Genomic DNA, 19,859 nt, shown 5'->3' on the forward strand with positions numbered 1-19,859 from the left:
TCAAGTAGTTCTGTCATCACACTATCCTACATCTCAATGTTTTCAATAAAACAGTCAATACATACAGTAATCAATTTCTATTTTAATTTTTTTGACATTCATAAAGGTTTACATTTTCTTTCATAAGAATATAAACATGTCTTAAAATGTGGTTTGGATTATAAAACAGCAATCCAAAAACGTAAATATGTCTTGGTGGTCAAACAGATAGTCCTCAGCCCTGGTAGATTGTAAATTACTGTTTTATATCATGATATCCTCTAAGTGTGAATAGATTGTTTTTATATATCCTTAGAGATGGAACGTAGCATTAGGTTCAAGCTCTGTATGAGAAGTGTCATTATTTAGTGGACTGTAGGAATGTGTACTTCCAATACCTCAAGGCCTCTCCTGATATGAAGTCCTGTGATACGCACAGAGAAATCATTGGTACTGAAGTACATCTTTGTGGAAGGGAGGGGGTGAGAGCTAAGGGTGTAAATGGACACTGCACTGTATTGAACGTATGTATTCAGCTGGTAAATCTTCGCTGAGTAAACCTTTCAAACATCACTCGGATTTTGGACTCTTGTCTGATAAATATGTTTATTGTGTATTGAGATACTGGTCTTCTTATCAGCACTGATATCCTTCATTCTGAAGGACTCTGGTCAAATCCTCTCACCTTGTAAGAGATTCCTTTAGCTGCTCGTACATACGCTGGTCCTATAGAGGGTGGAAATAAAGAGCATTTGTGTGAGTCATTAAAAATCCTTACATGCTGTTTGTCGTTTTAGACTTGTTCAGTCTCTTCCTCTTTGTAGTGAAGCCTAAAAGGCACCCAGCTCCTACCTACATCCAATCACACAAACGGACGCCATACAACTGAGCAAGTAAAAGCACACAACTTCCTTGTCGGACTATGACCAACAGGCCAGACCCTGTTAACTTTGGGCTTAATTTATTACATTTGCATTCAAATAGGGATGGAAATGGTAATGGCGGAACAGTTAGTTCCCCAGTGACCACAAACCCACTGAGGCTGTGTGGGAATAGCTGAGGAAACCTACAGTACCTACATGTTTAACATAAGCATTTCACTGCACCTGCTATAACACCTGCAAATCAGTGTACACGACCAATAAAACTTTGATTTTATTTTTGCCACTGCAGTGTTTACTGATGGGGACAGGAAAGACTGGTTCACCTAGGAGAGATTAAAGACAGCCGGGGGGGAGATCATGTGCTAACCTACTTCATTATTAATTACCACATTTAGGAATGCTGCTCCCAAGGACGTCTGAGGCAAATCAAAACAAGCCATTACCAGACACTCTGGATTCTGGGGACATCCCTAAATACTTAGACTTGTCTAATCCCTAACTATTTGGACTTGAAGCGAGTCACTCACTAAGTAAATTATACGTGTCAGACTGTCTACAGGGATTCGGGGTTTGGTTACATGCATTTCTGTCAGTCTGTGCTTCTGTGCAGTCATTCATTTGTTCACATCCCAATGCATCTCACCTTTTTAGACACAGACGGCCGTACTTTCTTGAAGGCATCCTCAAAGTTCTGCTTGCTGACCCTGATGTCGGCCACAGGGCCGTTGGAGTAGCTGTGACCTGAGGGGTTAATAAGTACAGACTCAGATGGAGGAAGTGGACTGGCAACCCTGGTGGAGGATACTGTACAATTACTATGACCTTGGGTATGGTACTTCTCTTGCCTTAGAAAGCAGTGATAAATGGCAGACATGAAATGTATGTGAGCAATAAACCAGGGTTGCACAGTGTTCCATTAAAAAGAGTCAAGAGGCAGAGAAGACCTAGTTGTCTTTAGGCCAGCATTACCTGTGTAAGATGGGTTGGGTTGGGTCAGGAGGTAGGCTCTCAGAGCATTGACAGAGGCTTCCCTCACCAACGCAGACAGGTCTGCCCCACTGCATGGAACAACAAACACACAATATCCACTGTGTTGAAGGCTCTAAGAGAACATCTGTAAGGTTGTGATTTGGTCAAACAGTACATTTCTGCAACCAAAGGGTCTGCCCTGCCCATGTTGTTTCGCTGCCCCTGTGCTTGTTTCGTGCTGTGATGAGCGAGTGTACTCCCTCTCCCCAGTACCCACTGGGCACTCCGAGTGGATGGAAGATTTAAATAATGGTGTTCTGATTGCCAACATTTTAAAATGCAATAGTGGGTAAAAACTGTTTTAAAAGCAACAACAGTTGAAGAGAAGAGGGCCTCCGCTTTCTGAAGGTATGATATTTATTTCTCAACTCCCAATATTGAGCACTCTAGCACTGTTTTACAACCAAAGTAATTGGTATGGCTTTGAGATAAGGCACGCGGGAAGCACGCGAAGGCCATTGGTGGTGATTGCATAGTTTTATATTGACTTCATTGGGTAGTATGATGCAAAGTCTTTTAGGTAATTCAATTTACTGTTAGATTAATCAATTATACAGCTAACTAGCAGTATATTCTATTTAGCTATCTAGATAATACGTTTTGCGTTTCCAATTCCTTAGATGGTGGAAGGCCATAAGACTGTTGAATAGCATAAAACTGTTGAATAGCCAACTACCCCTGCCCTCCCTCTCTCCCACAGACTATCTGCATGGACTCTATTCCCATCCTCACCACTCAGCCACACACACCTACATGGACACTCTTCACATTCACGCATACTGACATCTCACATATACTCTCATTACCATGGACGCACCACATATGATGCTGTCATAATTGATTGATTATAGTGATAAATATTACAATTCGTTGCTGCTATATTGTTTATTAAGATTATTATTACCATTAGTATTTATCCTGCTACTTTTACATGTACATTCCTTCCTCAAAAAACAAATTCACTCCAGTACCCCTGCACATTGTAATAACGGTACTGGCACTGCACTGACCTGTCGATAACTGAATTCTCGTGTTTCTTTTATTTTTTCTCTCTCATTTCACGTTTTATTTCTTACTTATATTACCACCTCTATTGTGCATAGTTGGGAAAGAGCTCGCAAGTTAAGCATTTCACTGTGCTGTTTTACACCTGCTGTATCCTCTGCATGTGACAATAAAACTTGTAACTTAAATTAGCCCCAAATGAATTAGCCTATGTGATATTAGTACACAAATTAATCTCTATAGAACAAAAGACTCAAATGCTGGAGCCCTATTTTGATTTAGCAACAATCGCCTAATTGTCATCTCAGTAGCACTGTGAATGATTTTATAAGATGATTACTATTTTTTTCTATTGCATGACCCTGCAGCAAAATGTTGGTGCGACCAAATCATGGGCCGGTGCCACCAACTGAAAATGTAGGGGAAAGGGTTAGTCTGGAAACCTGCAGGTTAAGATGTATTCCTTCTCTGGGACACTCACGTGAAACAGTCACTGCGCATGTCATGGGCTATCTCCTCCAGACTCACATCCTGCTCCAGATGAGGCTTACTGCCCCCCTATGACAGACACAATAACCATGAAACAACCCTTCTCACAGCAACACCAGCCACTAACTAAGGCATTATATGAGGCTGATGGATTGTCGCATTGTGAGCTTCCATCCATGGCATTCCACGTTACCTTGGTGATGGTGAGTAAGATGGCGTGTCGGTCTGATGGAGGTGGGAGGCCCACATACAGGGTCTTGTCCAGACGGCCTGGTCTCAGCACAGCAGGGTCAATGATATCTACAGGGACGTCAACAATGGTGAATAACTTCACAGATTTGAATAGTAGCGTCATATAAGTATACAAAACTGTACATGCGTCAATAGAACCATACACCAAAACACTGAAAAAGAATCTACCTCAAATTTTGGTTTTGTGATAGGTGAATATCTATGTCAATGAGGGAGTGAAATGATGCGAGAAGCCCACCTGGTCTATTGGTAGCAGCCATGATGAAGACCTGCCGCCGGGTCTCCAGTCCATCCATCTCAGTAAGCAGCTGGTTGACCACACGGACACTGGCTCCAGACTGAGGACACACCGCCACCATCACCCTCATGTCAACAATACTATATTAATCATCATTCACCTCCATTCACTCAGATGGTGACCCTCAGATAGCGGATTATTAGCCCTTCTCACCTCATGCCCGGAGCGGCGGGGGCACAGTGCATCGATCTCGTCGAAAAATATGACACAAGGGGCAGAGTTCCTTCCTCTCTGGAACACCTGTCGCACGGCCCGCTCGCTCTCTCCCACATACTGAGGAACAAGAGACACAAAGCTGTCTAACTCATGTCGAAATCCACAGCTCGAATAACAGACACACACACAGTACCAGTCAAAAGTTTGCACACAGCTACTCATTCCAGGGTTTTTCTTTATTTTTACTATTTTCTACATTGTAGAATAATAGTGAAGATATCAAAACTATGAAATAACACATATTGAATCATGTAGTAACCAAAAAAGTGTTAAAAAAATCAAAATATATTTTATATTTGAGATTATTCAAAGTAACCACCCTTGATGACAGCTTTGCACACTTGGCATTCCATCTAACCTACATAATGCTAAGTTAATCATTCAGGCCCCCAGAATCAAAGTATGTTTCCTTTGTGTTTTACATTATATAAAGTCAGTGGACATGAATTAGGCCATTAAAATGCATCCAGGTGATTTAGGAGTATTACCTCACAGTGTGAAGGGTATCTGATATAATGACTATTAACGGTATAGATAGCTTTGACTACAGGTAACTGAGCCCTCTCCAAGTAAATAATGCACAAGACTGTCAGATCACTTCTGCTTACTGTCTGTGAGAACGCAATGATTTCAGTCGGGCACTTCAGTTACAAATATAATTTCAGCAGATTTACCGACACAGAGTTAACATGACTTGGCTAAGTGTCACAGGCCAAAGTCATGTTGAGGCACTCCAGGAATCTGTATAGCTGAATGACTCACCATGTTCAGCAGCTCTGGCCCCTTGACAGAGATGAAGTTAAGTCCTGACTCATTGGCCACAGCCTGAAATCGGAGACACACAACACGGTATACTGTTGTAACTGATTATTTACTAAACCACCACAAGCCTTCAACATTCCACTTATTTTAGCAGCTGGCAAACGGTACCTTGGCCAGCAGGGTCTTTCCACAACCTGGAGGCCCAGCTAGCAACACCCCTGCAGGAGCACTGAGACCCAGGGCTTTGAACTGCTCAGGAGAACGCACAGGGGCCTGAGGACACACACAAACACAAAGTTAATACACACACTGCCCTTATTCATCTAAGACGCACAATGCCAGTATTCATTCTGAAGTCAACAAAGTACGACCTATAATCCAGTCTGAATCTGGATGAGTTTAGAGCTAGATAGAGCCGACAGCCATACAATGTTAATCTATAACATTTGCAATGTGCCATTAACTCTGTGACCACTGCCATTGACCGTGTAAATGGACTGACGTCATGCTGTTGTTAAATTAACCTGAAGAGAACCTATGGTTCCTTGTGTTGATACTTATTCAACCATAGCAGTTGAGTCAGAATACCAAACCTATTATATATGGTTAAGTTCCCACAATCAACCACTGTTGTTCTGAATGACATGCTCCAATCACAGAACAGGTACAGTATATTCCCTATGTTCTGATGACAAAATACTTCTAGGGTGGGGACAATTGTTTTATGGTGTTATGCTTTTGGAATAAATAGTTTAATGTCTTAGAGAGATAACCGTGATAGAGGTGGATATTTTATTTGACAATCTTAAATGCTACGAGAGCAAAGGAACTGGTCAATTTTCCTGACAACGTGACCTGAACAGAAAAACTCCTGGCCCAAATTATAATACACCAAGTCCAAATCCTTATGTTGTTTAGCAGTGGCTAACACTGAGCCCAACATATCAGATATAGCATCAGCTGTTTTGAGGAGATACCCACCAGGATGGCCATGGTGAGCTCTTCGCGGATGTCATGCAGGGCCCCCACGTCCTCCCAGGTGACGTCTGGCACCGTGGCGAAGCCTTCACGCTTGGCAGAGGGTTGCACACTGGCCAGGGAGCCCAGGAAGTCTGACATGAGGATGCACAGGCCAGCAAGCTGCTCCTCAGACAGCGACTCACTGCTCTTCAGCAGAGACAGCAGGCGACACAGCTCCCCCTGGTGGTGAAGACAGAGAAGTGGAACATTTTCACACCACTGACCATCAAGGTGGGATGTTCACCAGATTCAGAGGGAACAGTGAATTCAATACTATTTACAGCATACTGTCCTAGTGAAAAACACAGCCAGTGTTTATTTGATGGAGTCAAATATATCACCCTGAAGGTTGTCTCAATGGCCAGAGGATGCTGCTGGTCTCCCTGTGGTACGTGGCTAAGGTCTGTCATCTCCTGGCGCTCTGTGTCTGCTGAGGCCTGGCATCTCTCTGGGCCCTGTGGGAGAGGACCTGCGCCCTGAGGCACCTCTGACTCTGCGCTCTCCTCCGCCATGGGGACCAGCCCCTGGTTCTTGTCCTGCCTCTCCAGCAGGACCCTGTTGACGGCACTCATGGCGGCCTCGCGGCACAGCGCCATGAGGTCAGCTCCCACGTACCCCGGGGTAAGACGCGCCAGCTGCCGGTAGTCAAAGTCCTCAGGGAGCTTCAGCTTCCGACAAAGGGTCTTCAGAATTCTGAGAGCAGGAATCAACACACGGCGGGTAACTTACAGTCTCAACACCAGAGCTAGCAACCACATTATCGTCAACGCCACTATTATTATAGGAGACAAACCCACTCACCTGAGACGAGCTGCTTCATCAGGTATCCCCAGACAGATTTCTTTGTCAAAGCGTCCAGCACGGCGCAGCGCTGGGTCCAGAGAGTCTGGCCGGTTGGTGGCACCAATGACCATCACCTGGGCTGTGACAGCTAAAGAGTTCAGGTCTGGAGAAACACATAGATGAAAGAGTGAAGGGAAGATTAACGTCAACCAAAAGTACCAGAGAAGGTGAATTGATAATCTCCCAACCCTGCCAACAAAATATATCAAATTGATTTCTTTATCATAAAAGGAGATATTCCTATCAAAGAAATATAGGTGTATTGTAATCATCAACTCAAAAGTCATGAAATCAACAAGATGTATTGCACTAGCATCTCTCACCATCCATGCAGGTGAGCAGCTGAGCAACAATCCGTCTCTCCATGTCCTTGGAGGCCACCTCTCTCTTAGGAGTGATGGCATCAATCTCATCAATGAACAGGATGCAAGGGGAGCTGGTCTGCAAGGGTAACAGGACCAGAATGGTTAGTTTGAGCGAGCTGTCCTTGAAGGGACATTCTTATAAAATATTCATTTAATTTCACAGCAAACTGTGTAGCAGCCCGTCTGTCTAGACTCAGGAGTGACACTTACCACAGCCTGCTCAAACAGCTCTCTCAGCTTCTGCTCAGATTCCCCTGACACCCCAGACACCAGCTCTGGCGCCGACACCTTCAGCATGGGCAGCTCCATCTCCTTTTAACACACACAGAGGGAAATGAATGAGTCATTTTCACATAGAAAAAAACATGTCTATATTAGAAGATTTTTCCAGGAAATGTGGAAAAAGGTTAGTGAGGAAAAATGTGGAATAAGATTAGTGAGGAAAAATCATCTCTATATATAAAGGGGGACACCATCCAGACTCACCCCAGCCACAGCCTGGGCCAGCAGGGTTTTCCCACAGCCAGGGGGGCCATGAAGCAGGAACCCCCGTGGAGGGACCACCCCCAACTGCTGGTACACCTCTGGATGACGCATATGGATCAGCAGCTTACACACCTCCTTCAGTGACAAAGAGCCAGACAGGAATTCAATCTACAAGCCATTATGGTTCAGTGCATGGGTCATGTTCAGCAGGATACAATGTAAAAAAAACATTTTCAAACAGGAAATGAATAGGAGTATTCTTATTGGACAAGTTCAGGTATGAGCTCGTCTGCTTTCTCCCATTTTGTGCATACAGAATACAACCCAGAATACATCTAAATGAGATTCCACAGCTAAGAAAACTGACAACACTAAAACTGACAAAACAAAGCATACCGTTAACGTGTCCTCATTGCCTCCAACATCTTCAAACTTTAATGTAGAATACTGTAGTTCAATGGATTTTGTCCTCGCTAGAACGATCAGAGGAAAACGTATAGTTTACAAAACACACACCATTCTGACTTCAAGTGATACTGTAGAACAGGGGTATTCAAATCTTACCCTACGAGGTCTGGACTACTGCTGGTTTTCTGTTCAACCTGATAATTAATTGCACCCACCTGGTGTCTTATGCGTAAATCAGTCCCTGATTAGAGAGGATGAATGAAAAAAAGCAGTGGAACTGGCTTCGTGGTCCAGATTTGAATTTGAGGGATGTATAATGTCTTAATATGTTCAACTGTTTAGTTTATATTGTTTGTATCCTTGACTGGCTACAATGTTTGAGTTCTTAAACATCATTAAAGTAAGGTGGGAAGCAACCTTTCTTGTTCATGATACTGGCCTCGATGTCACCATCGTTGCCCTTTGACGCTCCCTCTTTCCGCCGTTTAGATTTTTTCAATTTGCCTTTTTTTGGTGTCTTCTCAGGCTCAAGCATTGAGACATCTGTCTGCTTCTGGTGAAGTCAACATAAGCATTCAAATTGTTATAGCAAATTGTGAGACAAAGAGAGATGTAGTCATCCACTACTGACGAAAGACAACATAGGAAGCTGTGACACATACATTTCCTGCAGGACTGGCTGCCTCCTCTTCACACAGGTCAATGAGGATGCTGTCATGCTCCAGGCCTCTGCCCTTGTCTATGAACCAGCCCCCTGCAGACACCTTTGTGCCAACACTGTGAGGGGTGGACTGAGCCTCGGGGGCAGGGCTGTCTGATGCAGACTGGTCCCTCCTGGGAGATGCCCCACTCTCTGGGTTCCCCTTCTTGTACAGGGACATCAGGGAGTTATTCATGAGGTTGATGGGCTGTTAAGGCAAGGGATAATCAGAAGGAAAAACAAGTTTAGTCTATTAGCGTATTGTCCTGAAGCTCTGTGGCATTTTTTATATTACAATGACTCACATGGTAATAAGCAACACATAAGGATGGTAAACTTGACAAATGAATGAAAAGAGGTAGTAGAGAATTATGTACCGGTTGTTCGGGAAGGTCCTCATCACTATCAGTAGTGTCATCCAAGTTACTGCTGCCATCCCTGTAAAAGACCAGAATATGCGCTGTATAATCACTCAACTCAGGGGCATTGACAAATCAAAACAAAAAGATTATGAGCAGATGGTGTGGCCCTTACCCAGCATCCTTCTCACTGTGTCTGGCTCTCTTGGCCAAGTGCTTGTTCTCCAGATCGTTCAGTCCAGATTCATCGCATATCACGCCATGGACTGAAGGTGTAAAAATGCACAGAGAATTGTAAGTTCTGGTTTGCTCTTGGAGAAATTGGCTAACATGCTTTAATGAAAAGATCGGCAGATGCATTGTAGCTGAACTACCAAAAATGCCATGTGCAGTCAAATGATAAATTAGGTACTTGTATAAGTTTTCACTCACCTTTTTCCACCTGAATCCTGAATGCAGTCTTGTTTCGCCTGCCATAGTCCATTCTGAGGAGGATACAATATTAAGCTGTGTGTATAAACCCTGAAGGTTTTCAGAAAGGCAAGGTTGTAGAAAGAGTACATGGGGAAATTATGATAAATCAAACTCACCTGTAGAGTCTCTGAAGATCATGTGCCATTGAAGTAATGTCAACATACTGACCGCTCTGGTTACTCAAATACTAGCAGACAAAATTGAACAGATCCAATACAGTAACAACACATTACTGTAAATTATGTTAGCTAGCTAGCGTGTTACAAAATAGGAATCAGGCGACAGTTGGTGTATACTGCGAATAACTAGTCTAAAATGTACCTGCTCAACTCTCTGTTTGAGTCGGTTGTCCACCCCGCCACCTCTGTTCTTCATCATGTCTCCTGTCACCTGCAACATTAGTTGCGTTACAACTAACGTGAGTTAGCGTACTAATTCACTTAACTAGCTATAAATAATGAGTAACATGAGGGTCGTTCCTAGCTAACAGTGTCTAACTACAGTTTATCTCGGGAAAAAAATATTTAGAGTAGTATAGCTAGATGAAACCGGTATATTTAACACATTGGATGAAAGTGGAAGTATGTGTAGACGTTACAGTCCCTAGCAATGTGATGCTATCGAGCAAGCTAGCTAATAGGGTCGCTATACCACCATAGGAGTGTCTATGCGTATGTACTCTAAACAGATAACCTTTAATTATAGGCACGTACCTTTTGTAATAATCGTACATAGCAGTTGATGAATAAGCAAAGACGATTGTAAATAACAGTAATTACAGTTAGCACAAGTTTGTACCCCACGTGAAACTACAGGCTTTTTACACGGAGCTGTCCATGATGTTGCCTGTTTGAAATTGTGGACAAAATGCCAGAACCAGAAGCAGAGGTTTCTTCTTCTTCTTCTTCTTCTTCTTCTTCTTCGGTGGGGGTTAGCAGAGGATTCGATTAGGAGGTGATTAATCGAGCTGTAATTCAACTTTATACAATTGATATCTCATACTGGTAGAAATCACGCTTGTTTTATAATCAGAAGAAATACGGGTGGACTATTTGCGGGTTATCATCAGGACAGCAATTTTATTTAATTTTATTCCAAGTACAAATTACAAATATCAGACACAAATATTAATTATACAAATTATCAGCAATCAACAATTTACATCACTACGTCAAACATGTCTAACACAAAACAAAACACAGGTAAAAACAAGAAATATTTTAAATACATACAAAAAATTTAAATTAAAAGTGCAATTGCATTCACTCAGAAAAAATCTCATTATAATGATTTCATCAGGACCGGTATTAATTTCTGACTGGGACCTTCGTGACGTTGAAATTGGATCAGAGATATTAGAGAAAGGAGGAGATAGGAATCCCACAGGGCATTAAATGGACGAACGTATAACGCCTCACTCCTTGAAGGAGAGTGCTCCTTGTCCCAGAACCACCCACAATGCACCGTGCGGCCCATGGGCAACGTTAATACGATTCCATTGGAGTTTCCTATCTTCTCAGAAGTATCTCTGACAGACATTATAGAAAGGGACCGCGCTATCTAGAGTCACCTTCCAACAGGACAACGACCTTAAGCACACAGCCATGAAAACACAGGAGTGGCTTTGGGACAAGTCTCTGAATGTCCTTGAGTGGCCCAGCCAGAGGCCGGACTTGAACCCGATCAAACGTCTCTGGAGAGACCTGAAAATAGCTGTGCAGCGATGGTCCCCATCCAAACTGACAGAGCTTGAGAGGATCTGCAGAGAAGAATGGGAGAAACTCCCCAAATACAGGTGTGCCAAGCTTGTAGCTTCATACCCAAGAAGACTTGAGGCTGTATTCACTGCTAAAGATGCTTCAACAAAGTACTGAGTAAAGGGTCTGAATACTTATGTAAATTTTATTTTTCCATTTTTTTCTTTGTAAAAACTATTTTTGCCCACAACCCCATTTTTATATCTGAAAATTCTCTTGACCCCAACCATGTGAATTTTATTAATGTAATTAACAGCCAATGTTTACTTTTTTAATTGGGGCTATAACAGTATAACAGTATTTCTGATTGTATTCTCAACTTACCATCATATACTTTTAATGTGGGGCGTTGACAGTCAATTGCAAATTAGTCTGACATTTATCTTAACTCTCCACCACTAATGACATGGGTGTGCTTGATTCATGTCGTGTCAGAGCTTCTCAAAGTCAGGGGCGTGGTCGACAGTGTGCGCTTCATCTCTCCTGTCACATCCAACCTGGATCGATATTTGTTGTTAATGCAGAGGAGAGCACTGAATCCGAGTTTTAGTGCTCTGAGGTAGACGGCACAGTATTCCCTTTCTCAGGAACAACATCTCCTCCATAGTGACCCGTAAATGCGTTGTCTGCAGCATTCGGTCACATGACAGCTCCATCAGCTGTTCGGTTTCACTTACCGTCATGTCAACTAAGCCAGGATCACAGTCAAACTAATTTAGCTGATTCAGTCACTCATCCATATATATTTTTTGTATTCCCCCTGTATGCTTGCGTTCAGTTCATTCAGTTTCCCAAATATGTCTGTTACATAGGCAATGAGACATTTTATTTTCATTACACAGAAAGTCAACAAAGTCTGTTTTTTTTACATCCATTGCAATTGACAACAGTTCCTCTCTCCATTCAAAAAATCTTTCCAACACTCCCCCTCGATGACCACCAAGCCTCCGTGTGAAATATAACATTGTCATGCTCTGATCCCATATCGCCACATAGTTTTGCGAACAGGCGTGCGCAATGTAGTTTACAATCGAAGTTACCTGCTGCATATCTCTGAGTTCTGCGCTCAGCTCTTTTGCCGCCAGTTGCTCTCGGTGTAACCATTATAGCTCAGTGGGTGTATCATACAATGCTTCCATATGGCAGAGGGAGACACATTCATAACTAAATTGCAGAGGCCTGCCCGCCATCCCACCATAGATAGGAGCCCCATCTGTGCAAAAGCCCACCATTCAATCTGTTTTTCATCAATATAGCCACGCAGCACACTGAACATCCCGTGAGACAAAACAATAAATATGTCCTCGTGAATAGCATCCCCTGACATGTAGCAAACAAAAGTCAATGTATGGGCATCTTGGCCCTCACAGCTAACGTCCATTTGGAGAGCATAAGGTGGGGAGTTTTTCAGTCATTCAGTCAGTTTCCTCTTGATTGCTAGCTATAACATAAATTCTTAGTTTCACAGTGTTATCTGACAAAGGTATTGATGTGAGTTTCTGTGCCTCTGCCTCGCTCCGAGATACAAATAATATTACTACAGATAATACACGTAACGTTAGCTAGCTAGCTAACAGTACACTTGAACTTGAAATGAAAACGAGTTTCTGACAAAATGAGAAATGTGTTATATCTGAAAATGTAGCTAGCTAGACTCTCTTACCCGTATACATGGATGGACGCTTCTCTCTCTCTGTCACGGATGCCACGGTTGCCATTCGTTTGAAGATGTAATCCGGAGACAGGTGTTTTATACAATAGCCTTCTGTGTGTTCTCTTTTTGACTCCGTCTGCATATTTGCAATCAAACGCCAGAATTTCCTCCATCTCCTTAGCTATCATACTCTAATTCCACTGATTTCAAAACTCGGTCCTCCAGAAAGCGGAGAGTAACACTTATGCAGTTCTACTACGTGATATCTTTCAAAAAAGCTGTGTTAGAAAGGATTACCTACACATACTGACCAGCTCATATTATAGACAGAAGCATGCTACATGGCAGACCAATCTGAACTCATCTCTCGGCATGTCCAGCCCACTCATTATCTCAGCCAATCATGGCTAGCGGAAAGGTGACTGTCTTTGTCCGTGGCTAAACCAACTAGGCTCGTAATTTAACAATTTAATTAGTATTTACAGATGGCATACAAGTTTGTTATTAAGGCACATTAACATTCACATGTTCTAGAAGGCATTTCTGCCAAAAATCTTATTTTGATAAAAGTTCACATTCAAATGGCGCTCCTGAAACGAGTCACAAATCTTAGCTAGCAAGCTAGACAAGCGGTCATCATCAATAATCAAGTCGACAATCTACTGGCAAATCCTTTTTTGCCATTTATGAATGTGTTATTCAATGCGTTTCTATGGACTATAGTAGTAGAGGACAAATTCAATATTTTATCAAATAATTGTTGTATATTTTTTGGATACCTAAAGGGGTCCTAAAGTTCAAAATCAAATAGCTAAATTATCCATGATATGACAATCTTAAAACAATTTAATATGTTAGCTTAATAGAACAATTATTTTGCAAGCAGTAGGCATTTAGAAGGAGTGGAGCGTATTGTTTTGTGATGACGTCACATGCCCCGCGTACCTTCAAAAGTATTCGGCAATCATCATTTATTCGAAAAACAGTTTCCATCATTTGTCGCAGTAAAGAAAATTCAACAAAAGAAAAATGGACCCCTATTGAACGGATAAAAATGTTGATCTTTAAAATGTCTGCTATATCTGCCGTTTCTATTACACGTCACAACTATTTTTTTCGACATTGCTTTGTTGAATAAACCTGGGTCAATGGAAATGCCTAAAGTGTGAGAAAGAGGACAAGCGAGTGAGCAACAGCAGTCAAAAACATGACGTATATAATCAGATACAAAACAGTGATCACCTTACAAAAATATGGAAACTGTTTCTATCCTGATAGGATCCAATGACTGGCAAGATAATTTGCGCTTGCAAATAGACTTGCTCCATCAATTGCTGAGACCTAGATTATAAGAGGACAATGTATGTTGTAAGAGAATTTCTCCATTATAGAATAATTCCATCTCAACAGTTTAACATTAGGAAGAAAAACAGACAGCACATGCTTCAAATGGCAGTTGACCTTTAAATTGCGAAAATAAATTTGATCATATTTGCAGCACTAAATCAAGGTTGAACCAAGTGAAATATACACAAAAGTGGCCATGGCCCAATATAAGAGGGTTGTTTAATAAATATTTACAGTAACTAAAGGTCTGAACAATGGGATCAGTAGCTGGCAGCAAAACGATTCTGGACATGATAAATGCTGCAACACAGAGGAACACAGTTTGTTGAAAAAAGGACAACCCCAAAAGGAGAGAAAAAAATCAGAGGAATATTGTTTATTTCTAACTTTAAAAGCTCCAACTTCTGAAAACAGCTGCAATGATGCCAAACAATGACCCAAGGCCAGGTCCTCCAGAGATACAATCAATCCAGGACATGCAGTACAGCAGCTATTACTTATTCTAATCCTTTTCCTTCTTCTTCTTCTTCTTCTTCTTCTTTTTCTTCTTCTTCTTATTTTTGTTGCCTTTAGGAGATTTGCCTTTCTCGTCATCACTGCTGGAACTGCTTTCTCCTTTATCTTTGTCCTTTTTGTCACATACTTCCACTGTGGGATTTCCTTTGGTCTCCATCTCCTCCAGTTTGACTCTACCATGTTTCCCACTGGCAGGGTCAGAGGAAGCAGCACAAGAGCCCTTATCCACTCTCCCCTCCTCTCTCCCCCTGGCCTTCTGCAAACCTGGTGGGGTGTGCCCGCAGACCATCGTCATCTTTATCCTGGGGCTTCCAGGTCGTTCCTCTTTCACGTAGATCTTCTCCCTGTCGTTCCTGTAACCCTTTGGGCCCTCATCTAGTTTGCGTTTAAGGTCAGGGTGCCTCTGATCCCTCTGGTGCTCAGGATACCTCTGATCTCTTGGGTCTCTCTGGTCCCTCTGCTCTGGGGCCAGGAGGTATCTGCTGTGATGGCTAGGGTGTCCTCTGTCCTCTCCAGGTCGTCTGTCTCCATGCTGATGCTATAGACAAGGTGAAACAAGTAGCTAAGAATTATATTGATACAGTTTGGGATTATAATACTGAAAATAACACCACAATTGTTTTTGGGAATTAGACTTTTTTTATGGATGCTGAAGCCAACTGGACTGGAAAGGAACCTCAAGTTAATACTGAGGTGTGATCTAGGTTGAACAATACAATGGTTTAACTACGTTATTTATTTGGTCAATGCAGTGTATACAGTTGAGTTACTGTGTGGGGCGAGAGAATGTAGCTAGGTACTTGCCATGCTAGGCTCATTCCGCCTGTGGGTTGCTGCATGGCCCTCAGCAGTGGTCAGGTCTCCAAAGAACTCCTCACACTTCTGGCAGTAGAACCCGATGACAGGAATTAGAAAGGTAGACCCTGAAAAATATAGGAATGAAAAGGAATTTAGGAGTAATTCTATCAGCAAGTAATGATGGAAACAAAAATAATGCTTATATTATGTAGATAGAGAAAGACTGGTTAGAAAGACAGGTCTATAATGAACAATACTATACCATCCTGCATTAGCAATTCCTCCAGTTCCTTCACAAGAATTTCTTTCCTTTTCATTTGGTCATGTCTTGATCTCCTCTGATGACTCTCATCGTCATCTTTGCTCTAGAAAGTCCCATTTCATCACAATGTTAAAATGCAGTGTTTTCTAGTTTAGACATCACAACATGCTGTACACAACAAACATCAGGAGTAATTATCATCAGCAATACTGAGGTTTATCGCAGAGAATAGTGTGTGATTGGAATAACACTGCCAAGTAAATGTTACCTTCTGTTTGTCTGAACTCCTCTGGGAATGGTTGCCATCATGTGGATCACTATTGGCCCTTTTCTCCCTTGTTGCTAAAGACAGTTATAGAAATGCGATCATTAATATATACTGAACAAAAATTTAAACGCAACATGTAAAGTGTTGGCCCCATGTTTCATGAGTTGAGATAAAAGATCCCAGAAATGTTTCATATGCACAAAAAGCTTATTTCTCAAAAATGTTGTGCACAAATTTGTTTACATCCCTGTTAATGAGCATTTATCCTTTGCCAACATAATCCATCCACCTGACAAGTGTGGAATATCAAGAAGCTGATTAAACACCATGATCATTACACAGATGCACCTTGTGCTGGGGACAATAAAAGGCCACTAAAATGTGCAGTTTTGTCACATAACACAATGCCAAAGATGTCTCAAGTTTTGAGGGAGCTTGCAATTGGCATGCTGACTGCAGGAATGTCCACCAGAGCTGTTGCCAGATAATTTAATGTTAATTTCTCTACCATAAGCTGCCTCCAACGTCGTTTTAGAGAATTTGGCAGTACGTCCAACTGGCCTCACAACCGCAGACCACGTGTAACCACGCCAGCCCAAGACCTCCACATCCGGCTTCTTCACCTGCGGGGTCGTCTGAGACCAGCCACCCGGACAGCTGATGAAACTGAGGAGTATTTCTGTCTGTAATAAAGCCCTTTTGTGGGCAAAAACACATTCTGATTGGCTGGGACTGGCTCCCAAGTGGGTGGGCCTATGCCAGGCCCACCCATGACTGCGCCCCTACCCAGTCGAGTGAAATCCATAGATTAGGGCCTAATGAATTCATTATAATTCACTTATTTCCTTATATGAACTGTAACTTAGTAAAATCATTGAAATTGTTGCATGTTGCGTTTATATTTTTGTTCAGTATAGATTAAAATGTTTCCTGCAAGAGTGAATTTGTTGTATATAGACTGCTCTAACCTTTAATAATGGACTGTAAAGACTCCAGTGCTTGTCGTATTGGTGCTGCCCCGAATGCTGGCGAGGCCAGTCTGGGCTCCTGTGATGCCCCAACTACAATAGGAATCGCTGGTGCTGGTGACAGCAGTTTCTCCTCCCTCTTCTGCTCTGGCATCTTCCCCTCCTTCTGTTGCTGCAGCTTGCTCATCATCTTACTGATCTCTGCCGTGCCCAAATTCAGACCAATGTTCTTCAAAATAGTCTTGTACTTCTCACATTCCTTCACAGTGGGGGCGGGCTTCACATCAGGAGCAGAAACAGGCTGTACCCTCTTCTCAGGCCTCACACTGGACTGGACTGGTTGAGAAGGCATCTTGAGCACCTGGATTTCACCATGGTTCCCGAACAAAGGCTGGCTTTGATAGTAGGGTGGGCCTGCCGGGGAGATCTCTGCATCGCTCTGCTGGGTAATGGATGTGGACTGTGCGAAAGGCAGGGTGGCAGGGTGTTGTTTTGGCTGGATATCCTCATTCCCATAGAGGAAGTCCTCCTCATCCTCGACCTCCTCCGGCTTCTGAACAGGCGAGACCTCCCTGGTGCCCTGCAGCCAGGAGAAGTCACAGCCCACCCTCTCGTGGGGGAGAAGATTGCTGTCGGTCTCCTCCCGTCTCATCTGTGGAACACCCTGTCTACTGACTGGCATAGGCCCATCTGATACTTGAAGAAATTCCTGTCTGCTGGCCAAGACTGGTCCACCTGGAAGGCTGCTGCTCTGGATTGCTCTGCTGCTCTGGATATCTTTACTAAAGTTATTGGCCTATGGAACAAACAGAAAAGACATCAATGGGTTTTATTTTGAGGATTGATTTTACATTTGTTATATTGTCTAGCCTTCTTCACTGCAGATATAAATTAGAATATTACTTCAAAATGGGTCTCGCCATGATTGTAGAACATTAATTAACTAAACATACCCCATAACAACCCATGTCTTTCTCATACTATACCTGTATTGTGAGAATGGCATTCTTGATGGAAGGCATACTGTCCTCCAGTTGCTTGCTGTTCATAACCCGTTTGAGGCCCTCAAGCAGGTCATTGTGTGCGGAGGAGTGATTACTGATACTGCCGCTACAGCTCCGACTGGGGCTCCTTTTGTCCCTGTGGTCTGAGTGATGGTTTATTCTACCCCGGCTCTTTCCATGGCTGCGACTCCTACTCCTTGATCTGCTTTTGCTCCTTGCCCGACTTTTCCCTCGGCTACGGCTCCTACTACGAGCCTTGCTCTTGCTTCTGGCCTGGCTCTTGCTTCTGGCCTGGCTCTTGCTTCTGGCCTGGCTCTTTCCACAACTGCGACTCCTGCTCCTCGGTCGGCTTTTGCTTCTTGCCCGGCTTTTCCCTCGGGTACGACTTCTGCTGCGCAGACGGCTCTTGCTTCTTACCTGGCACTTAGCTCGGCTCTTGCTCCTGCCCCTGCTTTCCTTCGCTGGACTGCGAGATTTGCTCCGGAGTCTCTGCCTCTCATAACCCCGGTCTTCTGGTACACCTGGTGCTTTGACCTCCTTCCCTGCGTCCAACAGGTTGACTCCTTTGAGGAAGTCAGGGACTGGCTTATTAGCTGCAAGGCATCTGAGGAATTCTTCACCAGCCGTCAAGTTCTCACTGAAATACAAGTGAAAACGGTTCAGATTCCTGTTAATTGCAATCAGCCATAGTTGAATGAGGCTGTGAACTAGGCTATGCATCACAAAATCCTTGAACCTTGACATTTCCCCAACCTCATGTCTCTTTGGCGTGGTTCCAAAGGGTCGGTGGGCCACTGTGGCATCTGAAGATGCCGTGTGTCTGGTGGGAGAATCTGTTGACTACCCAGACTGATCACTGTGCTGCGGTCAATGGAGTAACTGCTGCAGTGTGGAGTCTGATTGAGGTACAAACAACATACTAATCATTAACATTATGGTGTTTTGGCTGTGTGCACCATGTCTACCAGTATCCTAGTTTAAGCATTAATACATTTTATCAAGAAACAAACTACTAAAGAATAAATCGACTAGCTATGGACTTGTTGTGAAGCACATTAGCTGACACATAACGTTAGCTACGTACATTGATATAATGCTCCCTCATGGGCCTGTGGAGGTATTCACTTCCCGTTCCAAGAGGTAAGAAGGGATGACAAGGTCCAGGAGGTAAGTGTCTATGCGGTGGAACTTCGGGTGGCGGGCCAAAGGGCCCTCCGTAGCTGGGACCGGGTGGCTGTACATGGGGTGGGTGGCCTAACGGCGCAGGGCCCCGGGGAAATTCTCCGGGATTAAGAAAACCACGAAACATTATAGCCGACAAACGATCACGGCAATTAAATTAATACTAGATATCAATACTTATCAGGGAAACGACCAAATGTCAACACAAACATTAACTCATTCGTTCGCTTGCTTGCTTGCTTGCTTTGAAGTAGCTGGCGGGTGAATGAAAGCGGAAGAACTTCAAATTGTAAAGTCCACAACATCCGGTATTCTGCATTTCAAAATAAAAGCCCACTCTGGCCCTAAAATACAACCACCTGATCAGAAAATAAAAGCCCACCCTGCACCAAGAATTAGCAATAGCATTACAGCACGTTTTTAAACTCTTTCATTACATTATGATCAATAATTAATTGATATGTGGAGCTAATTTGGGTACACTGGTTTTCAAATTGTGTACAAAATACCGGTGGTCACAATTAAGATGAAAGT

General features: G+C 43.0%; 2 protein-coding genes across 2 annotated transcripts; both read right to left on the reverse strand.

The window, feature by feature from the left end:
* Positions 1 to 62: 62 nt before the first annotated feature.
* nvl (nuclear VCP like) lies at positions 63 to 10,422 on the reverse strand. Its single transcript, XM_041866528.2, has 24 exons — positions 10,283 to 10,422; positions 9,891 to 9,959; positions 9,686 to 9,756; positions 9,528 to 9,580; positions 9,271 to 9,361; positions 9,114 to 9,174; positions 8,699 to 8,944; positions 8,454 to 8,589; positions 8,025 to 8,101; positions 7,629 to 7,763; positions 7,353 to 7,454; positions 7,101 to 7,218; positions 6,736 to 6,880; positions 6,276 to 6,627; positions 5,896 to 6,114; positions 5,083 to 5,187; positions 4,915 to 4,977; positions 4,090 to 4,209; positions 3,877 to 3,976; positions 3,580 to 3,686; positions 3,379 to 3,455; positions 1,833 to 1,921; positions 1,507 to 1,604; positions 63 to 705 (listed from the first exon to the last, which is right to left on the reverse strand). Exons 2-24 carry the CDS (start codon positions 9,945 to 9,947, stop codon positions 661 to 663), a joined length of 2,667 nt encoding a protein of 888 aa, XP_041722462.1. The 5' UTR covers positions 9,948 to 9,959; positions 10,283 to 10,422; the 3' UTR covers positions 63 to 660.
* Positions 10,423 to 14,424: 4,002 nt separating this feature from the next.
* On the reverse strand, positions 14,425 to 19,590 carry si:ch211-195b21.5 (serine/arginine repetitive matrix protein 2). The gene is made up of 8 exons (XM_041866536.2): positions 19,228 to 19,590; positions 18,897 to 19,039; positions 18,126 to 18,780; positions 17,140 to 17,935; positions 16,172 to 16,245; positions 15,904 to 16,006; positions 15,648 to 15,766; positions 14,425 to 15,381 (listed from the first exon to the last, which is right to left on the reverse strand). Exons 1-8 carry the CDS (start codon positions 19,450 to 19,452, stop codon positions 14,830 to 14,832), a joined length of 2,667 nt encoding a protein of 888 aa, XP_041722470.2. The 5' UTR covers positions 19,453 to 19,590; the 3' UTR covers positions 14,425 to 14,829.
* Positions 19,591 to 19,859: the final 269 nt, after the last annotated feature.

The sequence above is a fragment of the Coregonus clupeaformis genome, chromosome 37 (genome assembly GCF_020615455.1).
Source record: "Coregonus clupeaformis isolate EN_2021a chromosome 37, ASM2061545v1, whole genome shotgun sequence".
NCBI classification, from domain to species: Eukaryota; Metazoa; Chordata; class Actinopteri; order Salmoniformes; family Salmonidae; genus Coregonus; species Coregonus clupeaformis.